Consider the following 19,596-nt stretch of genomic DNA (forward strand, 5'->3'; position numbering starts at 1 on the left):
GATCACTGATCACTGGCCTTGGGGGTACCCGGTGAGGGAGTGGAGCAACCGAGTGGGGAGAGGGTGTGGAAGAATGGTGTCCCCCCTCCCAGGATAGGAACTTTTTGAAATTTTATGTATTAAAATTATGTTTTAGTGCATTGTAGAAGTATGATTTCAATGTTTTTTGTATGAAGTATTTTTAAGAGGTAACTTTTTACGGGGTCAATTTATCCACACAAAGGGTGATGGGTGTATGGAACAAGCTGCCAGAGGAGGTAGTTGAGGCAGGGACCATCTCAACATTTAAGAAAAAGTTAGACTGATACATGGATGGGACAGGTTTGGAGGTATGGACCAAAAGCAGGTAGCGTAGCTGGGACATGTTGGCGGGTGTGGGCAAGTTGCGCCGAAGGGCCTGTTTTCACTCTATGACTACATTATACCTCCACCATGCATGAATGCTTCAAAATCAAGTGATCATACACTCAAGCATAGAAACATAGAAAATAGGTGCAGGAATAGGCCATCGGCCCTTCGAGCCAGCACTGCCAATCAATATGATCATGGCTATTCATCTAAAATCAGTACCTCTTTCCTGTTTTTTCCCCATATCCCTTGATGTCGTTAGCCCCAAGAACTAAATGTAACTCTCTCTTGAAAACATCCAGTGAATTGGCCTGCACTGCCTTCTGTGGCAGAAAATTCCACAGATTCACAACTCTCTGCGTGAAGAAAGTTTGTCCTCATCTCAGTCCTAACTGGCCCCCCCTTTATTCTTAAACTGTGATCCCTGGTTCTGAACGCCCCCAACATCGGGAACATTTTTCCTGCAGTTACAGGAAGTGAAAATCTAGCAGACAAGCAGGATGCTTTCTCCAACCACCCCCATTTGAAGTTCACTGTCTTCCACCGTTTCTACCCAGTGCTTGGTACTTACTTCCAGTTGCCACTGGTTGTCCTCCTGGATGCACCGAGCCTCAGCCTGATCCATGCCGGTCACCTGGGCGAATTTGGCACAGAGACTCTCACGGCAGCGGCGCCACGCTTCCGACGCCTTGCACTGAGGCTGCTCCATGGCCGGAGCTGCAGTGAACGACTCGCCAGCCCGGCAAACACTCGCCATCCCCGCTCCCCGTCCACATCTGTCCCCGCCGCTGCTTCTGCTTCTAACACCCGCGGCCCATGCAGTTGATATGAGTTTTGAAATTTTCATTGATCACAGAATTTCTCACAACAGAGCGAGAGAAATTTGTGATCAGCGTGTAAATTTGGCGAAATGCGTGATTCTCACGCTCAATGCATGGGAGTTGGCAGCCCTGACTCTATCCCCCTCTCTCCACCCTCTCCCCCTCTCTCCCCTCTCTCTCTCCCCCCCTCTCTCTCTCTTCTCTCTCCTCTCTCCCCCATTTCTCACTCCCACCTCCCCCTCCCCCTTGCTCTATCTCCCCTCTCTCTTTCTCCTCTGTCTCTATCTCCTCTTTCTCTTTGCCCACCCCCCATCTCTCTCTTTCTCCCGTTTCTCTCTATCTCCCTCTTTCCCTCTTCCCCCTCTCTTTTACCACCCCTCCCTCTTCCCCCTCTCTCTCCCATTCTCTCCTACCCTCTCCTCCCTCTCCACCCCCTCTCTCTCTTCCCTTTCTTCCCTCACCCCTCTCTCACACCCCCCCCCTCTCCCACCTCACTCTCCCCCTTCCCCCCCCTCTCCCACCTCTCTCTCCCCCTCTCCCTCTTCTCTCACTCCATTCACGCCCCCTCTGTCTCTCCCCTCTCTCTCCTCTCACCCCCCTCTCTCTCCCCACTGTCTCCCTGTCTCCTTCCCCTCTCTCTCTCTCCACCTCCCTTTGAGAGTCTGTCCCTTCGGCACAGAGACTCTCGTGGTAGCGGCAGCGGTGCAACGCCTCCGACTCCCGCGACGGCCCGGGACTCTCGCACTGTTGGAGTGCTCCATGGCCGGAGCTGCAGCGAGCGACTCGTCAGCCCCGCAAACACTCGCAGCCCCGGCAAACACACACAGCCGCGGCTCCCCGCATCTGTTCCCGCCGCTGCTTCTGCTCCCATCCCTCCCTCAGCCCCGGCTCTCCAACGCCCGCGGACCATGCAGCTTATCTGAGTTTTGACATTTTCGTTGATCACCGAATTTCTCACCACAGAGCGTGAGAAATTTCTGATCAGAGTGATGGCGCGAGAGTTTGCCTGAGGGCGTGATTCTCACGCTCAAAGATTGAGAGTTGGCAGCCCTGAGAATAGCTTCTTCCCAACAACCACTGGGTTCTTGAACTATACACAACATTAACCTACAAACTAAGGACGGTCTTTGGACTTTGGGCTTTTTCATACTGGTATTGTGGTAGGTACTAGTATTAAGTAATTTTTAATTTTTGTTTATTATATATTATCCATGTGCATTGATGTTTACGGGCCTTTGTGCTGCTGACAATTAAACATTTCACTCTTGAAAGGAGCTGTTACTACAGTGGAGGAGAAGCTACAGTGAAGCAAGATGGAAAACATCTCAAAGGAAAGTTTGATCACTGGAGCAAATGCAATTTAGGCAGTGGAACTGGGAAACAAATATAAGATGGCTGCAATCAAATTAAAGCAAACATTTAGAAAGTCTTTATGCTATAGATGATAATGAGGATGTGGAACTTGTCGAGTGGTGAAAGGAGTAAAAAGTAATTGAGACATAATAGGAAGAGGCTCATGTGGAGTACAAATAGTGTAGTTCTTTTGAGCCAAATTAATTATTTTGGTATTGTAAATTCAATGTAACTATGTAATTTCAATCTAATGTATCGAGTTTTCTTGCACATTATTCCACAGAATTTGCAATATATTTTGTGTATTTTAGCAATTGCAGAGACGATTCCTCCCTTAATGTGATATTAATAGATGATAACAGGTTACACATTATGATCTATAGTTCTCATGCACCTCTTACTTTTAGATCAAAAGCAATGCAAAACAAGTTATTCTGCAATGAATGAAGATAAAGGAATGCAAGAGCGGAACTCGGTATCAAAACATGGAGGGGACGGGGGACACAATTTTTTGGCGGCCATGCGCGCATGCGTAAACTCACACACACGCGCGCGCGAGGCTTCGGAGGCTCAATCCAGTGCTAAAAGCGGAGATTTTAAAATCGGGATCACAAAAACTTGGGGGGGGATGTCCCCCACCTCTCAAAACATGGGGGGGACGTGCCCCTCTGCCCCCCCCCCCCCGGATTTTCCGCCCCTGAAGGAATGGAATGCCTTACCTTCTTCAGTTGTTCAAGATGAGTAATCTGGAAATCGTACTCTGCATCAGCATGAATGTGTGTAGCTTTGTAGGAAGCAAAGTCTGTTTGGAGTTTTACTACATTTTCTTCCCAACCAGCAGCCTGGAATAAAAAAACAAAACATTAGAAGGAAATAATCATACAAGGTAAAAACACAAATGCTGCAAGTTCTTAACAGGTCAAACGATTTTTCACTACACTTGAAACATTAACTTGATTTTTTCTCTCCCCTCAGATGCTGCTTCACCTACTGAGTATTTGCAGCCTTTTCTGTTTGTACCTCAGATGCCCACCAAGTTTGCAATAGAATAAAAACAGGAATGATGGAAATATTCAGCAGATCCAGCGGCTAATGTTTCAAGTTAAAGCCCAAACTGAGAAAAATTAGAAGCAAGTTTAAAATTAACTTAAGGGCGCAGGGTGGAGAGGACAAGGATAGGGTGGAAACTAGGAGAGATTGAATGACACTATCAATGATGATAAAGCCGATATATAACAAGAAATAAATGAAGGAGGTATAAGTATGGGGAGACTACTGAAATCTGGATTTGCCAGAGAAAGGAAAAAATCTGAACATTGTGAATGTAACATATAATGTCAGAACGGGGGATTATCAGAAATTACCTTGAGTCTGGAAGGCAAGAAAATGGATAGTTCGAAGATGAGCTGTTTCCCTTATATTTCCTGCATGCCCTCTCATTATCACTGCAACTTAAAATGTGTTTCTTTTCTGTTCCAAGCTCTGGCGAAAGGTCTTCAGCCTGAAATATTAATTCAGTTTCTTTCTCCTCAAATGTTCCCGGCCCTGCTGAGTATTTCCAGCGTTCTGTATTGTTATTTCAGATTTCCATCATTTTCAGAATTTTGCTTTTGAAGTTGACAGTGGAAGCATTTTTAGATAGCTCATAGCATTTTATATATGCGCACTCAGAATTTAAAAAAACTTTCTTTGGATGCACTGTGAATATTTACACTGAAACCCCTTTGTGTTTTCTTGTTATATTATAGTTGTTGCATTGCCACAGGAAATTGTGCTATCTCCTAGGCTAAAGCTATGTTTGATTAATAATATAAGTACCACAAGAGCACATATAATTCTTTGGAAAAGGCTGACAGGAATTGCAAAAGTAATTCGAAAGATGTACAAGAAAATAATTCTGCATCCACTCCAAAGTCTCTATAGTTCTCCTGTAGTGTCATTGAATGCATTTAATCCCAGTCTGCGCTACTTTAGGATTTAAGGAAGTGAATAATCCTGGAGCCAGAGCAGAGATTTAAATATTTGAATTACAGCTGTCACCCTTGTAATTAACGTCCTTTACAGGTTTAAAGATAGCCCCATGTTTCCCAGGCTTCAGGAAGCTGAGCATCTCAAAAGGGACAGCTTTGGGAGAACATGTGTGCCAATACAGCAGCTGTTGTAGTCCAGTAGAAGCAAGAGCATCCGCAGCTCCTCAACATCCCCCATATTAGACCTTCCTCAATGGAAAAAATACCTTGTCTTGTGCTGGACAATCAATTCCCAGGCTCTACAATCTGCTTCAGAGTGACTTAAAGTCAAGGCTATCATTCAGGATGACAACCAACCTGGGAATGTACCATTAGAAAAATATTCATGCCTTTGGTAAAAATTCCTCAGCATGTAGAGCACTATGCATTTTTGGAATTCCCATTTGAAAATATCTCACCCCGGCGACATGACTGTTCCATTGATATGGCTAATTGCACATCAATGTAGCATTTGGGCTGCAAATGCTAAATAGTTGACATTTAATGGCACATTTAGGTGTTGCAAACAGCTTCAAGTATGGAGCTATTTTAATCTTTCTAACTCAAGTCCAATGCTAGTAATTGTATCTCAATGAAAAGTGTAGAGTAAAATGGGCAGAGGTTAACCATGATTTCTCTGCTTTGTTCACCTCTACTTCTTGGATTTACCAGTGGCCATGATCAAAGATAAAGCTAGATGGAAGTTTTTAGCACCAAAATAGCTACATTGCTAGAGAATGCCTCTCATACAAAATTGAGACCAATCCATAATTTTTATTTGATTTTAGGGAACATTGTTTAGCAACAGAATAATGCCTATATAAATATTGCAGCTGGGTTAGATTTGATTTTATTCATTGCACTTTTGCAATGAAGCTTAATTATGTAATACTCCATTTGTGTAAAAGTCAAATAGCAAAGTTCTTCAGTTATTTAAATCAAATTATCTTCTATTTCTGGTCATGTTTTTTTCAACAATAGGTATCAAAAATGCCTGTTATTTTGTCATTTTCAAAAAATTGGTCAAAATAAAATAAAAATAAAATAAAGTCAGACTTCAAAATTCTTCACAAAGAAACAATTGCTTGGTGCATCACAAGCTGTTGGAAGTATTACAATTATTCCATGCTGTTGTAGATTAACCAACCTCAGGGTTAGTTTCTTATTTCATAGTAGGCCTTGCTTTCTGCATGGAAAAGCCATTGGTTTCATTAAATGAATCAGTGGACAAGCACAGATTTTACTGGCACAAGCAATAAACTAAAACATGCTGTATCCAGGTAACCCAAAGCTGTAAATCAAAACTCCCAGCGAGTCTGAAAAATCAATCTTTTTTTTGTTACCTCCAGGGCAAACACGATTTATAAATGCAGCATTCAGATAACTTCCAATTTAATGTTAACTAGGTTTTAAAGTCACACCTGTCTTAGAATGCAGGCATTTTGCTTCAAAAACATGTAAAATAATTTTATTGTGAAAGCAAGAAAATTCAAGGCCATGATGAAACACTGTATTCCAATGATGTCCTAATCTGTCCTAATTCCATAACTCAACCACTAAGCAATAATATGGGCAAATGTTTGCAATATGTCTCTAATGATAAACAAGATAAAACAGCTGAAGATTTTTTAATTAACATGAGAAAGCCTAACAAAATATGTCCTTCACAAATCCACAATAAGGAAGCTCTTGGAAATGAATCATAGCTCGCATGTTCTGTAACAAATAAAGGATTTGCAACGTTGGATACATTTTAAAGGATTGTAACAAGTCACCAACAGCTCTGCAACTAAATTTAGGGAGCAATATCTAGAAACCATAAAAACTGTCAGCTTGTGTATGGGAGAAGACAGACAGAAACATAAATCCCCTCTGCCTACCTGTAAGATTTTTTGTTTAATAAAGCATGTGGTTAGTTCATCTTACTGACTATTGTCTGCTATTTTAAGGTGAGATACTGATAAGTAGTGTTAGCTATTTAAGGAGTCCGTAAAATTTAAGCCGAGTGCCTGAAAATGATAACATGGAGATGTATACTGAGGGATACCGAGTTGTGTGATTTAAGTGAGATGCTATATTGTGGAACAAATAACTGGATCTCCAAGAGCAGACCATCTGTCTGATAAATGGAGACCATTGAGGGATGAGTTTACACTCTATCTTGAGTTAATGAAAGATAAACAAGAACTGTCAAAAATATCCCCAAAGAATGCCTTGCTTAGATGGGTTACCAGCACACTGCAATCCACCTTAAAATGAAAACAATCAGCTGTTATTGGTTCTGTTCTTACAAACAGGAGTAAGGAGAAACCTTTCATACTTTCATACTTTCTTCATGGAACTGAAACTGTTAGAAGGTGAGAACATTTCTACAGATTTGAAGGAATCTTTCAGAGATTGGATTGTTTGTTGCACAAACATAATGGGCTGAATTACCTCCTTTTGTGTTGTAAATATTTTACGATTGCATGGTAGACACAAATTGCTGGAGTAACTCAGCAGGACAGGTAACATCTCTGGAGAGAAGGACAAAGGACATTTATTATCACATACACCAATTGGTGTAGTGAAATTTGACTTGCCATGCAGCACACAGATAAAGATAAGACACAACATTAAAGAATTTAACAATAAACATAAAAACATCCCCCCACAATGGTTCCCACTGTGAGGGAAGGCACAAAGTCCAGTCCCCATCCCCATCCCCATGTCCACCCATTGAGGCCTCCGCAGTCACCGCTACGGGGGCCGATGTTACAGGCTCTACTTCGCCGGGTGATGGTGCTCCGGCGTCGGGAGAACCCTCTCAGCGGCTTGGGATGCCTGGAACGGCCGCTTACAACCGGAGACCGCGACTTCCGAAGCCAACAGGCCGCGCTGGACGGAGCTCCACCACTGGCGATCTCGGCGAGAGATCCCAGGCTCCCCGATGTTAAAGTTCAGCGCCGCCGCCCACGGCTGGCCGCTCCACAGTCCCGCAGCACCGCGATGTTCACCTGCGGTCTCAGCATTCCAGAGCTCCAGCGTGGCGACCCGGGCAAGGCATCGCCCGCTCCGCGATAGAGCTCCAGCGCTGCGCCGCCGCCGAAGCTGAGGTTCTGGGCGGTCCTCTCATGAAACGCCGCTCCAGGGTGGCGTTTCAGGTCGAGACCCTTCTTCAGACTCTCTATGGTGTGGGTATAGCAGATATGGACTGTATATATTTCCCATCACCAATTGCCCTTGGATTAAATGGTTCTAATCAGAAGACAACTAAGAGTTAATCAAATTACTCTGAGCCTCTAATCATTAGACAGACCAGGGCAAGTTTGAAGAGAGAGAAAGAGTTACTGTTTCACTGACCAGAAAAGGAAGTTCTGTTCCTCTCCCCCACAGATGCTTCTTCCCAGTATTTTCTAGTTTTATTTCAGATTTTCAACATATGCCATATTTTACTTTTAAAGAAGCTTCTGTATTGACTGATGCTGCTGAGGTTTCTGCTGCATCGTGGGCCCAACATTAGGTTTTTCTTTTATTTGTTTTGGAATCTGAACATTGCTGGCAAGGCCAGCATTTATTGCCCATCTTTAATTAAAAAGATGGTCACAAGCCTCCTCCTTGAACTGTAGCAATCTTGTAATCCCAGCCTTGTTGGCTGAAGAATTAAAATTACTCAGATGTACCAAAGATGAAGAATGGAGGATATATTTTCCAAATAGGATATGGTGCAACTTGAATGGAAATGTGTAGATGGTGGGTGTTGTTCCCATGTGCCTATTGCCCTTGTCCTTCTTGGGGTGAAGATGAGGTGGTGGAACCATTGGAAGAATCAATGCTGGTTGAGTTTATGTATCTACTATCAGAATATCTTGGATGAGCAATTGCAGTGCATTTTGTAAAGAGTAATAAGCTGCAGTTACTCTGGTGATGACACAAGAAACTAATGCTTAGGGTGGTTGGTGGGGTGCCAATGGAATATTCTGCTTTTTTCCTGGATATTGTTGAAGCTCCTGAAAGTTACTGGTGCTGCAATCATTCAGGGAAATGGAGAGCATTCCATCACCCTCGTTGCCTGTGGCTTGTAGATCAGGGTAAGGTCTTGGTTTGTCAGAAGGTGAATTCCTCGCTGCAGACGTTTCAGCACCAGATTCAAAGATCACCATGCAGGTCTCATTTGTTCTGCTTATAAAACTAACCTAAATTCTGCCCAAGTGCATTTTACTTCTCTTCTCCTCCAGGTATAAGCTCGTCATCATTCACTGTTTCAATTAAGTACATTTGCACCTCGAGTACATAGATAGGACAGGTTTAGAGGGATATGGGCCAAATGCAGGCAGGTGGGACTAGTGTAGATGGGACATGCTGGTGGGTGTGGACAAGTTGGGCCAAAGGACCCGTTTCCACAATGTATGACTCTATGACACTGCAGCATCTCATCTTTTTCAATTCCATTCAGGAATCAATATCGTTAAAAATTTCTGATTATAAATTTTCCCCCTTATTTTTCGAGACCTGCTGCTGGCTTTACTCATTTACACCTCCTTGAGATCCATCTTTTGCTTCTACATTTGTTACACTACTTTCCTCTTCCTTGAGCCTTTGTTCTATTTTTAATATATACAATTGCAGCACTTTCCTTTGCAGCTTTCCTCATATCCCCTGCTTTCATCTCTGACTTTATCCAGTACTGGAACAGTTCAGAATATAGTAACTATTCTTTCATTTCACAATGCTTCCTGGCTTGCTGAATATGCCCAGCATTCTCTATCCCTATGCCTCGGAATTTGATTACAATTAATTGCTCAATGATAAAAATTAAAAACATTAAAACTCAAGCTTATATTAAGTCACGTCAAAGAAAAGATCCAGCAACACAAAATATCAATCTCAGTTGCCATGATACACAAGATAAATATTTTGTGGGTCATAAAAACATGATAGTCTTTTGCAAATCCCCAAGAGTTCCTTTAGTCTGTTGTTATTATAGAAAGTATCTATGAAGGGAAACATACAGTACCAGGCGTTCACTCAGCTAACAGAAACTCAAATCAATACTACTTTTCTTTCCAAGTGACTCTGTGTGACTAATGGAAGCCTTGTACCTTGATGACATATTTGCAAATTGAAAAGTCATATAACATTTGCTTTGAAATCAATATGAAAACCCAAGATAACACAAAAAATGCCAATTTCACAGAAGCTTTGTTTTTAATGGGTCATTGGCTTAGCTGTCTATTGAACTTCTGATCTTTACTTTTCAGATTTAAATCTGGGTTGTTTAAGGTTGGAAAAGCTATCCTGGCTCCTAATTAAGGTTCATTAGATTAGCCCATACAATATTGTACGTCTCCAAGGAATTGAGTACTTTCAGGTTAGATGATTTTATTAAATCACATAGTTTTGACAGTTGATCTTTGAATGGTCTTTTCTTCCATCAGTAATCTACTGACATTTTAGGAACTGATTTGAAAATGCATTAATCATAGCTATATTACCTTTAAAACTATTCTATGGTCCTTGTACCATTTAAAAAGCTATACCTTTGTTATTACCCCCCCAGTTAATTCTTTACTATTGCAACAAAGTCAACTGACCAATACAAATAGGCAAGATAGACACAAAATGCTGGAGTAACTCAGCGGGACAGGCAGCATCTCTGGAGAGAGGGAATGGGTAACGTTTCAGGTCGAGACCCTACTTCACGTTTTTCCATGCTTAACCTTAATTAAGTACAATAAGCCTTTTAAAAAGTAGGCATAAAGAAGATGTTAACATTCTAACAAAGTGAGAGTCTTGCAATTTCACTTTCATGAAATATGAATGTTAACTGCATTTCTTCTTCATCTAGATTTAATAAAAACTAACTGGACAAATCTGAACTGTCCCTCGTTGCAAGTCATTTACCTTCTACATGATGCAGGACTGCACATAATCTCGCAATCTTGAATTTAACTAATCAATCTTTATTCACACATCATTGCTCCCATTTCATTATTAACTTACAGATTTGACATGGAAAGGTGTAGAAGCTAACCAATAATAAATTATGAAAACAAGGAATGCTTCAACCAATTAGGATAAAGGTATATTATGTTTATTGAGTGTTTGACAAATATTTTAACTCTTTGCAAATTTACAATGAACAAATATGAGCATTACCAGTTACGTGCATGGTTTATAATTCAAGCTAATGTCAGTTTCTTTTGCCACAGGAATAAAATGTTTCCAAAATACTTTGACCAAAAGTCATGCAGCTTTATTGTTGACATGCTGGACCCTTGCAGAAAACAAAGCATCTCAGGCCCAACCCTCCAGAAGATCTTGTCTTGGTCTTATTCCTAGCTCTGAATCATTCTTGATGATATACTCAGAGGTCTCATAATCAGGCATTGATTCTTCCAATGGTGCCACTGTTAATATTGCCCAAATTAAAGACACCATAAAATGGAGGATCCCTGCACTTGTCAGAATTGCTTAACCCTTGTCAGCTGAACTTTACATGCTTTGATTGGCACCAGCCAGTCTAGGCTCAGCCTGGTATGCAGGATAGTGAGGGGTCCAGGTGTTCTCCCTGTTTCTCTTGAATTGATAAAATGTATAGCAGTTTTGCAAACAAACTTTAAATCCAAAATTTCGATTGGATCACTGCAAAAGCATTGTAAATAGTATAAATAATGTTGCGAGACGATCATCCTGTTAATCGATGATTGGTCGAACTGTTGAGTCTTGGAGAAACTGTTTGAATCTCAGGAGACATGTTTCAATGTTTATTATTGTTTGCTTCATTCTAGAACTCTCTTTCAAACACAATGTATTAGCCACTGTATTATTGGGTTCTTTGTGTTTAAGACTCTCATTGGTGTTATGTCTGTATTATTTTGTGTACTGCAAAATGGCAAAAAGCATTTCACTTCATTACACCTCGGTGTATGTGAATGTGACTAATAAAAACCTTTGAATACTTTTGAAATGTCTGTCATGTATGGGGTTAATCGATATCTGTAATTGGATTGTAACAAGACCACCCCATGTGGTTCGGCCCCTCGAGGTCCGGGGACCTATAAAAGTCCGCTGCCACGAGGTCCTGCGCCGATCTTCTGAGAGAGCGCTTAGGACTGCGTGACCTTCTGGAGTGTCTCTGTTTGAGCGAGGCCAAGAGGGCTTGATCAGGCAGATACGAGGATTGAACCCGCGGTGGTTAGGTACAGTAGTTGGAACTGTAATTGTGTTTTGTCAAAATAAAGTTTAGATGCACAAGTGCTTGATTCAGTGACTTTTTGACTGAAACTAGACTGGGGGAAAGCTTAGAACAAGCTATTTACACCACCACCCCACCACCTCATATTGACCCCAACAACCAATACATTTTTTTACAACTGAGATCCAAGCCCTAATCCTCATTTTATGGATTTAGATTTTAACTGAAATTCAGGCCAATTACAAAGTGATGATTATTAGTGCAGCAACACCAATCTAAAGCACTAATTTGGGCACACTGATGTTTCTAAGCCGATGACTTTCTGGTCTTTTATTGCAATTTATTGAGTTTTTAAAATAAGAAAATCCTCACTGTTCCCAGTTGTTCCAATAGAGAAACCCCGATAATATTGATGCAAATGGGCATTAAGGAATAAAAATTGTCTTTTGTCAAAGGTGCATAATCTGTTAATGGTACATAATAGTAAGATAAACGTTTGAAGTTTGATCTTTATTTTATGAGAAGTTACGATGAGGGATTACGTGAAGAAGCCCGTTCAGCCGCACGTGCGTCAATCTTCAAAGCAGAGGTGTGAAATCACATATAATAATAGTGACTGAAGTATGATAGTAAGATAGTAAAGAAGACTAGAACTACCAGATGATCTTAATGAGGGCTGGGAACGGAGGGCACGTAATCCCTCATCGTAACACCTCATAAAATAAAGATCAAACTTTAAACTGGTAAGTTCTCGTTTAATCTTACTATTTTACTTCGGAGTCACCTGAGTGACTACGTGAAGATTTCAAAGCTCTGTGATTTCATGCCGTGAGAAAACAAGTCTACACAACCACAACTGCCTCATTGACAAATGAGGGAAAACATTCATAATGCATACAGTCATGACATAGATTTAAACATGCTGATGCTGTTAAATAAGCAATAACAATAGTCACATCTCTCATCCGGATGGAACCTATAACAGAACATAAAATAAATTGAGAATACCTCTGGTCTGGCAACGGGTTATTATAACATGTTTGAAATATTGTTCGTTTGACCACACTACAGCCGTTAGGATGTGGTCCAGCGGAACGTAATTAACCCTTGCTGCTGCTGTTATAGCAGCCCTGGTGGAGCGAGATCCAGATCAGTATCTACTCCTGCTTACCTCAACTCCGTTTTAACACCTGAAAAGATCTGAGCAGATAGGTTCTTATAACGTCTTTTGTAACTAACAATCATAGTTAGCAGAGTCTCAAAGGCTCTTGGTGACCTTGACGTATTGTTGTATATGTGTGTCCCCACATAACAAGAAATCCCTGGGTATGTCTTGAGCTATTTTGAGACCTGACACTCCTACTGCTCTGCTTAAATTAATTATAGCATAAAATACTATGCATATATTTGCAGATGTAATCATCCTCTCCTGTCACAATAATGTAGCAAGTGACCTGTTGCGATAAACAGCGCCAGGAGGATAACCACCTAATGAGGTCCGATCAAAGCTAAGAATGTAGCTGGAACCCCCTGGTTAAAATAGTGTTACACAATGTCAATCTCCCATACTGCATTGTACTTGTCCTGGGAAACCTGTGTAACAGATATCCTTTACTAACTCGATATCCGAGGTGAACCCAACAACTTGGACCTCGTTAGCCGCAGTAAGTCTGATGGAAAGCCCCTTGGCACAGTTAATGATCCTATAATTCAATATTGTCAAAGACCATTTAAATGAACAGCAATAACTCAGAATCTGTACCATTTTTAATATAACATGAGCATTAAACAAATGCTTCCCATCTCCTGAAGCAGCAAAGTACCACTTTTTGATACCATTCCAGCACTGTGAATACATACAAAAATAGGCATGACAAACCCAAGCCGTAAGCAGTCTATTGAGAATCTGTAGAACATATATTGATTTTATCATGCAACGGCTGATCTCTCAAGCCGCAGGCTGGACCAGCAAGTTACGTTTAAATAACCACATAATGTTGCATTATTATTATTCCCGACAAATCGGGAATCAAACTGCATAGGCCAATTCCACAGCTGGAACCTAAAGCGACTCTTGATGACTCTATTTCAAGACCTGACTCATAAAGCAAATTGGAGGAAGACATAAAAGACCATTCCTCATGCTTGCAGCGAGAATGTATCTTTCGCCACTGTTATGCCACACAATTTGCAACCTTTAAATTAGCATGAAAACAACATATTCATATTCGGAGTTGCATTGAATCAGAATTTCATAAATACTGCATGGTCCAACACCCATTCGGTGTTGTCATTGATCTGTACTTAATGATACACCAGTGGCAAATGTGATTATGTACCTTTTACAGGATATTTCCCTGATTGCACCCTCGTGCTTATCATATGCCACATCTTAGTGTATCAACATGAAGTTGAGCATGCACCTATGCATATTCACTCAATCACTCTTTAACCCATAAATGCACTTAGGGTCTATAGATAGTTGATACCAATACTGAAGAGTTAATAACTCATGCAAATCTCCTGCACCTCCAACTAGAGATGACATTTGCATGTTCTCTCCTTAAGCCATAGCATCTTTTTTGCAATATAATGACATATTTATTGATCAACTTCTGGAGCAATGCTGAATACTGTTTGTCCATCATAGTGGCTTTATTAGCTTCAGATGGTAATAGCAAGTTGTATTATCAATGACCTTCATGACCCTTATTGTTTGTCATTAAGCATGCTGTCAGTTCTCAATCTTGCACAGATGCATCACATCTATTACATTGCCAGTTAGTCTAATGAATAGAAACTGCTTTATAACCACAAGGCTGTTCCAGGTTTCTATTGATTCCAATCTGTTGCCCAGGGCGGAGTCACAGGCCAACTATCCAGTTGATAACAACCTAATTACTGGATAGGAGAGAATAATTTCTCAAGTAGCTTGAGACTGTGGATTTTAGCCAAATACAGCGTCAAAATATAATCCGACAATACATCACAAGTGTTTTTGAACTCTGAGTCGTCCTTTGAATGATTTATTGTTATCACACTGTTAAATTGCCTCATCATAGCAATGCCTTCAAATATCTCTGATGATCATTGTACATGGAAAAACCCTATGAAATTAGTTTGATCACCCTTCTTTCATAATGAACAGGCCACACCTGACATAATTTCGAGTGTGCCCTGAACGGCAACTCTGACCCGGTTCCGATAATTCTCACATGTCCCAAGACAACTATTGCCATAATTCTGACCTTGCCTTGAAAAACAATTCCCCATATCTCCGAGCCTGTCTCGAAGGCAACCTGGCTAAAATACCTGACTTGGCTCAACACTCTTCCGGCCAAATTCCAACCTTCTTGGAATACTAGTATTGTCCAGTTTACCTGGTTAAAATGCCTCTGAGTAGATGACAATGTCTCAATCATTTGTGTATTGCACAACCAATTGTAAATCTTACCAACTTGTTCGTGGTCACTTAGTTGTAGAGTAACTCTGGTCAGCTTTAATGCTGCTACCAGCTTCAGTGAACCGTTTCCTGCCGATGAAGCCGTGGGGTGCGTTTTCCAATAACTATGAATCCTTACTCGTCGTTGGCCTAATTGGTCCAACAGTTTATGCTTCACCCTTCAGGTTTTGCCTGTGGAATATGTCTTACCTGAATAGAATATTCGGCGGGTGGCTCTAACTCCCCTGATAGCGGTGTTCACTGCATTGTGTTGTGATGGCAACCTTGCTGCCAGAAATCGTACCTCTGACATGTGCCCTTCATCCCTTGAGGTATGCTCCACGCTATACCCTCAGTCTCGGCATCAGATTACACTGACCCGGCATGTTCTCCTCTTCCATAAGGGAGACATTAAGCAGCCCTACTACAAGGCGCTGCTGGCATGGCCTCTCCAACAGGCCCACCCTTCAGGGTCAGAAAATGCCCCGGTAAGCTCACCTCCTCCTTGAGGGAGACATCATTGCAGCCCTTCTACAGGTGCTGCTGCCATACATTTAAGCAGCCCTATTCAAGGCGCTGCTGACACGGCTTAGAGCAATAGGCCGGCACTGCCATAGATTCGGCATCCCCATTATGCAGCCCTGATGTTAGGGTGTATCTATCTTGAGCATCCTCTCAATAAGGCTCCATCCTGGCCAACTTCCAGCATTAACATTCATATCGTCGGAGGGAAAACCACTCCCAGTACCCGGCCTGCTGGCGGTCCCCTCCACGGGAACCCCAGCATAAATATTCATATCAGAGGGAAATGCCCTCTCGCACCCGGCCTACTGGAGGTCCCCTCCCTGGGAACCCCAGCGTCTCTGTGCCTATCGGAGGGAACCCCTCCCGGCACCCAGACCGCCTGGAAGCCACTGACCACCCATCAGCGACCCACTTCGTGACACCCGACATTCTCCAGCTACCCGCTCTTGGCGGCAAGAACCAGGGTTTCCCCACAGCCCATAGCTGGTTCCCTCTTCGGGCCTCGCGAATCCTCCGGCAGGAAGCCTCTGGAACAAGAGGTTCCTGCAGGGAATAAAACAGGTAAGAAAACCAGCTTACCTGAAGTTTAAACTTACCAGGCTGGGGAGCTGCTGCCCCAACCGGTCGCCTGCGCCACTGCATCTGACGTAATGACGCACGTGCGGCTGAACGGGCTTCTTCACGTAGTCACTCACGTGACTCCGAAGTAAAATCTCAGTCGCAAGGCATCATTACAGAAATTCCTCAGAACGGTACGCTAGTGCAAATATTTACAACTTCTTCCTCAACCTCCTTCCTTGCATCACAAAGTCAAGAATGGGAATTTTTGCCAAAGATTGCATTATTTTAAATTGCATATGTAACACCAACAAATGAAATTGTCCATACTTCCACATACTTCCCTCCGGGGATGAATAAAGTTCTATCGTATCGTATCGTTTCATATAGCATGACCTAGACAACATTCAGGACAGGCTGATAATTGGCATGTCAGGCAATGATAAACTTCAGCAAGAGGGAAGCAGCCAAGTCACCGACCTTCAACATCCAGGAAGGTCACCATTGACTCAAAACTCGTCCCGCAGCTCAAAGGCTGAGTATTCTGTATTAACTAACTCTCTTCCTGAAATTACAAAGCCTTTTTTTTTTTTCACCCTTTACAAGGCACTAGGCAGGAGTGTAGTTCTAACAATTAACTATGTCACCCAGGACAAAATGGCAATTTTATAGAGTCATACAGCATGGAAACAGGCCCTTCAGCCCAACTTGCCCATGCTGACCAATCTACACTTGCCCCACCTGCCTGCAGTTGTCCCATATCCCTCTAAACCTTTCCTGTTCATGTACCTGTCCAAATGCCTTTTAAATTTTGTTTAGTACTTGCCCCAACTGCCTCCTCTGGCAGATTGTTCCATACACCCACCACCCACTGTGTGAACAAATTGCCTCATCAGGTCATTAAATCTTTTAACCCCCCCCCCCCCCCTATTAAATCTTTCCCCTCTCACTTTAATCCTATGACCCCTGGTTCTTGATTTCCCCTACTCTGGGTAAAATACTAAACTTCTTAAACAATTCCCGCTCACCACTAGTACACAGTAGCTGCAGTTTGTTCCTTCTGTACTGTAGTTACTTGACTGGGTTATTGCAACAACACTTCCGAAACCTGCAACCACTACCACTAAAAAGGATAAGAAACCAAACTCCTGAAAACACCGGGCAGCAAAGCTCTACCAGACAGCTGATAAAACTATAGTCTCACAGCACCAGAGACATAGAAACATAGGAAATAGATGCAGGAGTAGGCCATTCGGCCCTTCGAGCCTGCACCGCCATTCGATATGATCATGGCTGATCATCCAACTCAGAATCCCATCCCTGCCTTCTCTCCATACCCCCTGATCCCTTTAACCACAAGGGCCACATCTAACTCCCTCTTAAATATAGCCAATGAACTGGCCTCAACTACCTTCTGTGGCAGAGAATTCCACAGATTCACCACTCTCTGTGTAAAAAATGATTTTCTCATCATCTCGGTCCTAAAAGACTTCCCTCTTATCCTTAAACTGTGACCCCTAGTTCTGGACTTCCCCAACATCGGGAATCATCTTCCTGCATCTAGCCTGTCCAACCCCTTAAGAATTTTGTAAGTTTCTATAAGATCCCCCCTCAATCTTCTAAATTCTAGCGTGGCCTAGAGATTTCCTATAGATATAATAATGGATCTTCCATATTACACAAAAATGTGAAGGAAATTCTAGAGACCCAGGTTCGTTCCTGACCTTGGGTGCTGTGTGTCTGGAGTTTACACATTCTCCATATGATTGAGTGTGTATCCTCCAGGTGCTCCAGTTTCCACCCACATTGCAAAGATGTACGGGTTTGTAGGTTAATTTCCTTTGCAAATGGTCCCGAGTGTGGAGAGAGGAGACGAGAAAGTGGTATAACATAGAGCTAGTGTGAACGGGTGATTAATGGTCAGCGTGGATTCAGTGGGCCAAAGGGCTTGTTTCCTGCTGAATCTCTAAACTAAACCATCATGTTTAGGCTGCTTTTCAAGTTGTACACCATCCTGATTTGGAAATAGATTACAGTTTTGCTGAGTCTATGCCCTGGGATCTCACCTAAGCCCTGTGCAACAGGATAATAGAAAAACCGTTCTCAAAGGGTTTCAGAAGGCAAGATCTTTTCATGGCCAAATAGGGATGGGCAGTATTTGCTGGCCTTGTTAAAGATGCTCACAACCCATAAAGATATTATATAAATAAAACATAATTGGAAATAATGGTGTGAATAATGGTTTTCTTTGAGTTTTAATTTCTGTATACATATGCACAGAAAATTTGACTAACTTAACCAGCTCAATATGCATATTTTCAAGGCTAGCATCTGAACTCCAGCTGTTAGGACACTTTCAGAAATCTTTCTCTGATGGTATCCATGGCCAGTTCAAAAGTGAACTGTGAATTCTACATGAAAGCATCAACACTTGCCGAGAGCTCCAGCTGAGTAATGCCACAAACAAATCATAAACCAGTATAATTTTATAACCAGTATAACCAGTATTGAGTATTGGTTATTTAAGAGTAGCCAGTTTATCAGGGATGTACAAAAATAACTTAGAAAATGACTTCCCCATTGGGACCGTGGAGGATTAAAGTCCTGGTGATATGAATGTGAGAAGAATGAACAATTGACTTGAGGATGATTCCATTGGCAGCTGCAAGAAATATTAATGCCAGTTTGATACATGACACTTTTTCCTGACTACTTTTTCCTTGCCACTGAATGAGCAATCTTGTTTACAACTTCCCTCTTCCTATCATAAATATGTCAGCAGTTGAAGATTTGTGGAAATCTAATTTCACAGTTCTGTAAATACCATCTCATCAGAAATACTTCCAAACCAAGATAAGAATAATACCTGTACATACACCTTCCATGGCTTAATTCACACTGAAATCACTTGAAGCAAAATTGTGCATCATGTAAAACAAGTGGCTGAATTATCTATTCTATCACGCACACCGAGTTAAAATGATCTCTCATGTATTTTCTTACCTATTTCTTTTAACCACCATTCCTACTCATGTACTGTAGTTAATGGATGTGCAAACTCAAACCTGGTGATCTGCTTAAATTCTTGTCTTGTTGGGAGAGTATGTGTTGCTATAGCAATGGGTCAATGTATTGTCATTTGCTGATTCTGGATCACGGTTTTTCCTATAGATATAATAATAATGGATCTTCCATATTACACAAAAATGTGAAGGAAATTTAGTCATCGTGTTTTTATTATTGTCTAACATGCTTTTGATATGTCATCAGTCACTCGGTCTACTTCACTGGGCTAAAACTATTTTTTGCTTTCATAACTTTCATAACACACTTAACTGAAAACTTATTAACAAAGAATGAGTT

General features: G+C 41.7%; 1 protein-coding gene across 3 annotated transcripts in view; it reads right to left on the minus strand.

The window, feature by feature from the left end:
- The window catches only part of pmfbp1 (polyamine modulated factor 1 binding protein 1), a 578,164-nt gene that overhangs the window by 127,803 nt on the left and 430,765 nt on the right, over window positions 1-19,596 (minus strand). For all 3 annotated transcript variants that reach the window (XM_033035745.1, XM_033035744.1, XM_033035743.1), the window contains one exon: window positions 3,242-3,364. In XM_033035745.1, the coding sequence (XP_032891636.1) occupies window positions 3,242-3,364 (123 nt within the window). The remainder of the gene's footprint in view (window positions 1-3,241; window positions 3,365-19,596) is intronic.

The sequence above is a fragment of the Amblyraja radiata genome, chromosome 17 (assembly GCF_010909765.2).
Source record: "Amblyraja radiata isolate CabotCenter1 chromosome 17, sAmbRad1.1.pri, whole genome shotgun sequence".
NCBI lineage: Eukaryota > Metazoa > Chordata > Chondrichthyes > Rajiformes > Rajidae > Amblyraja > Amblyraja radiata.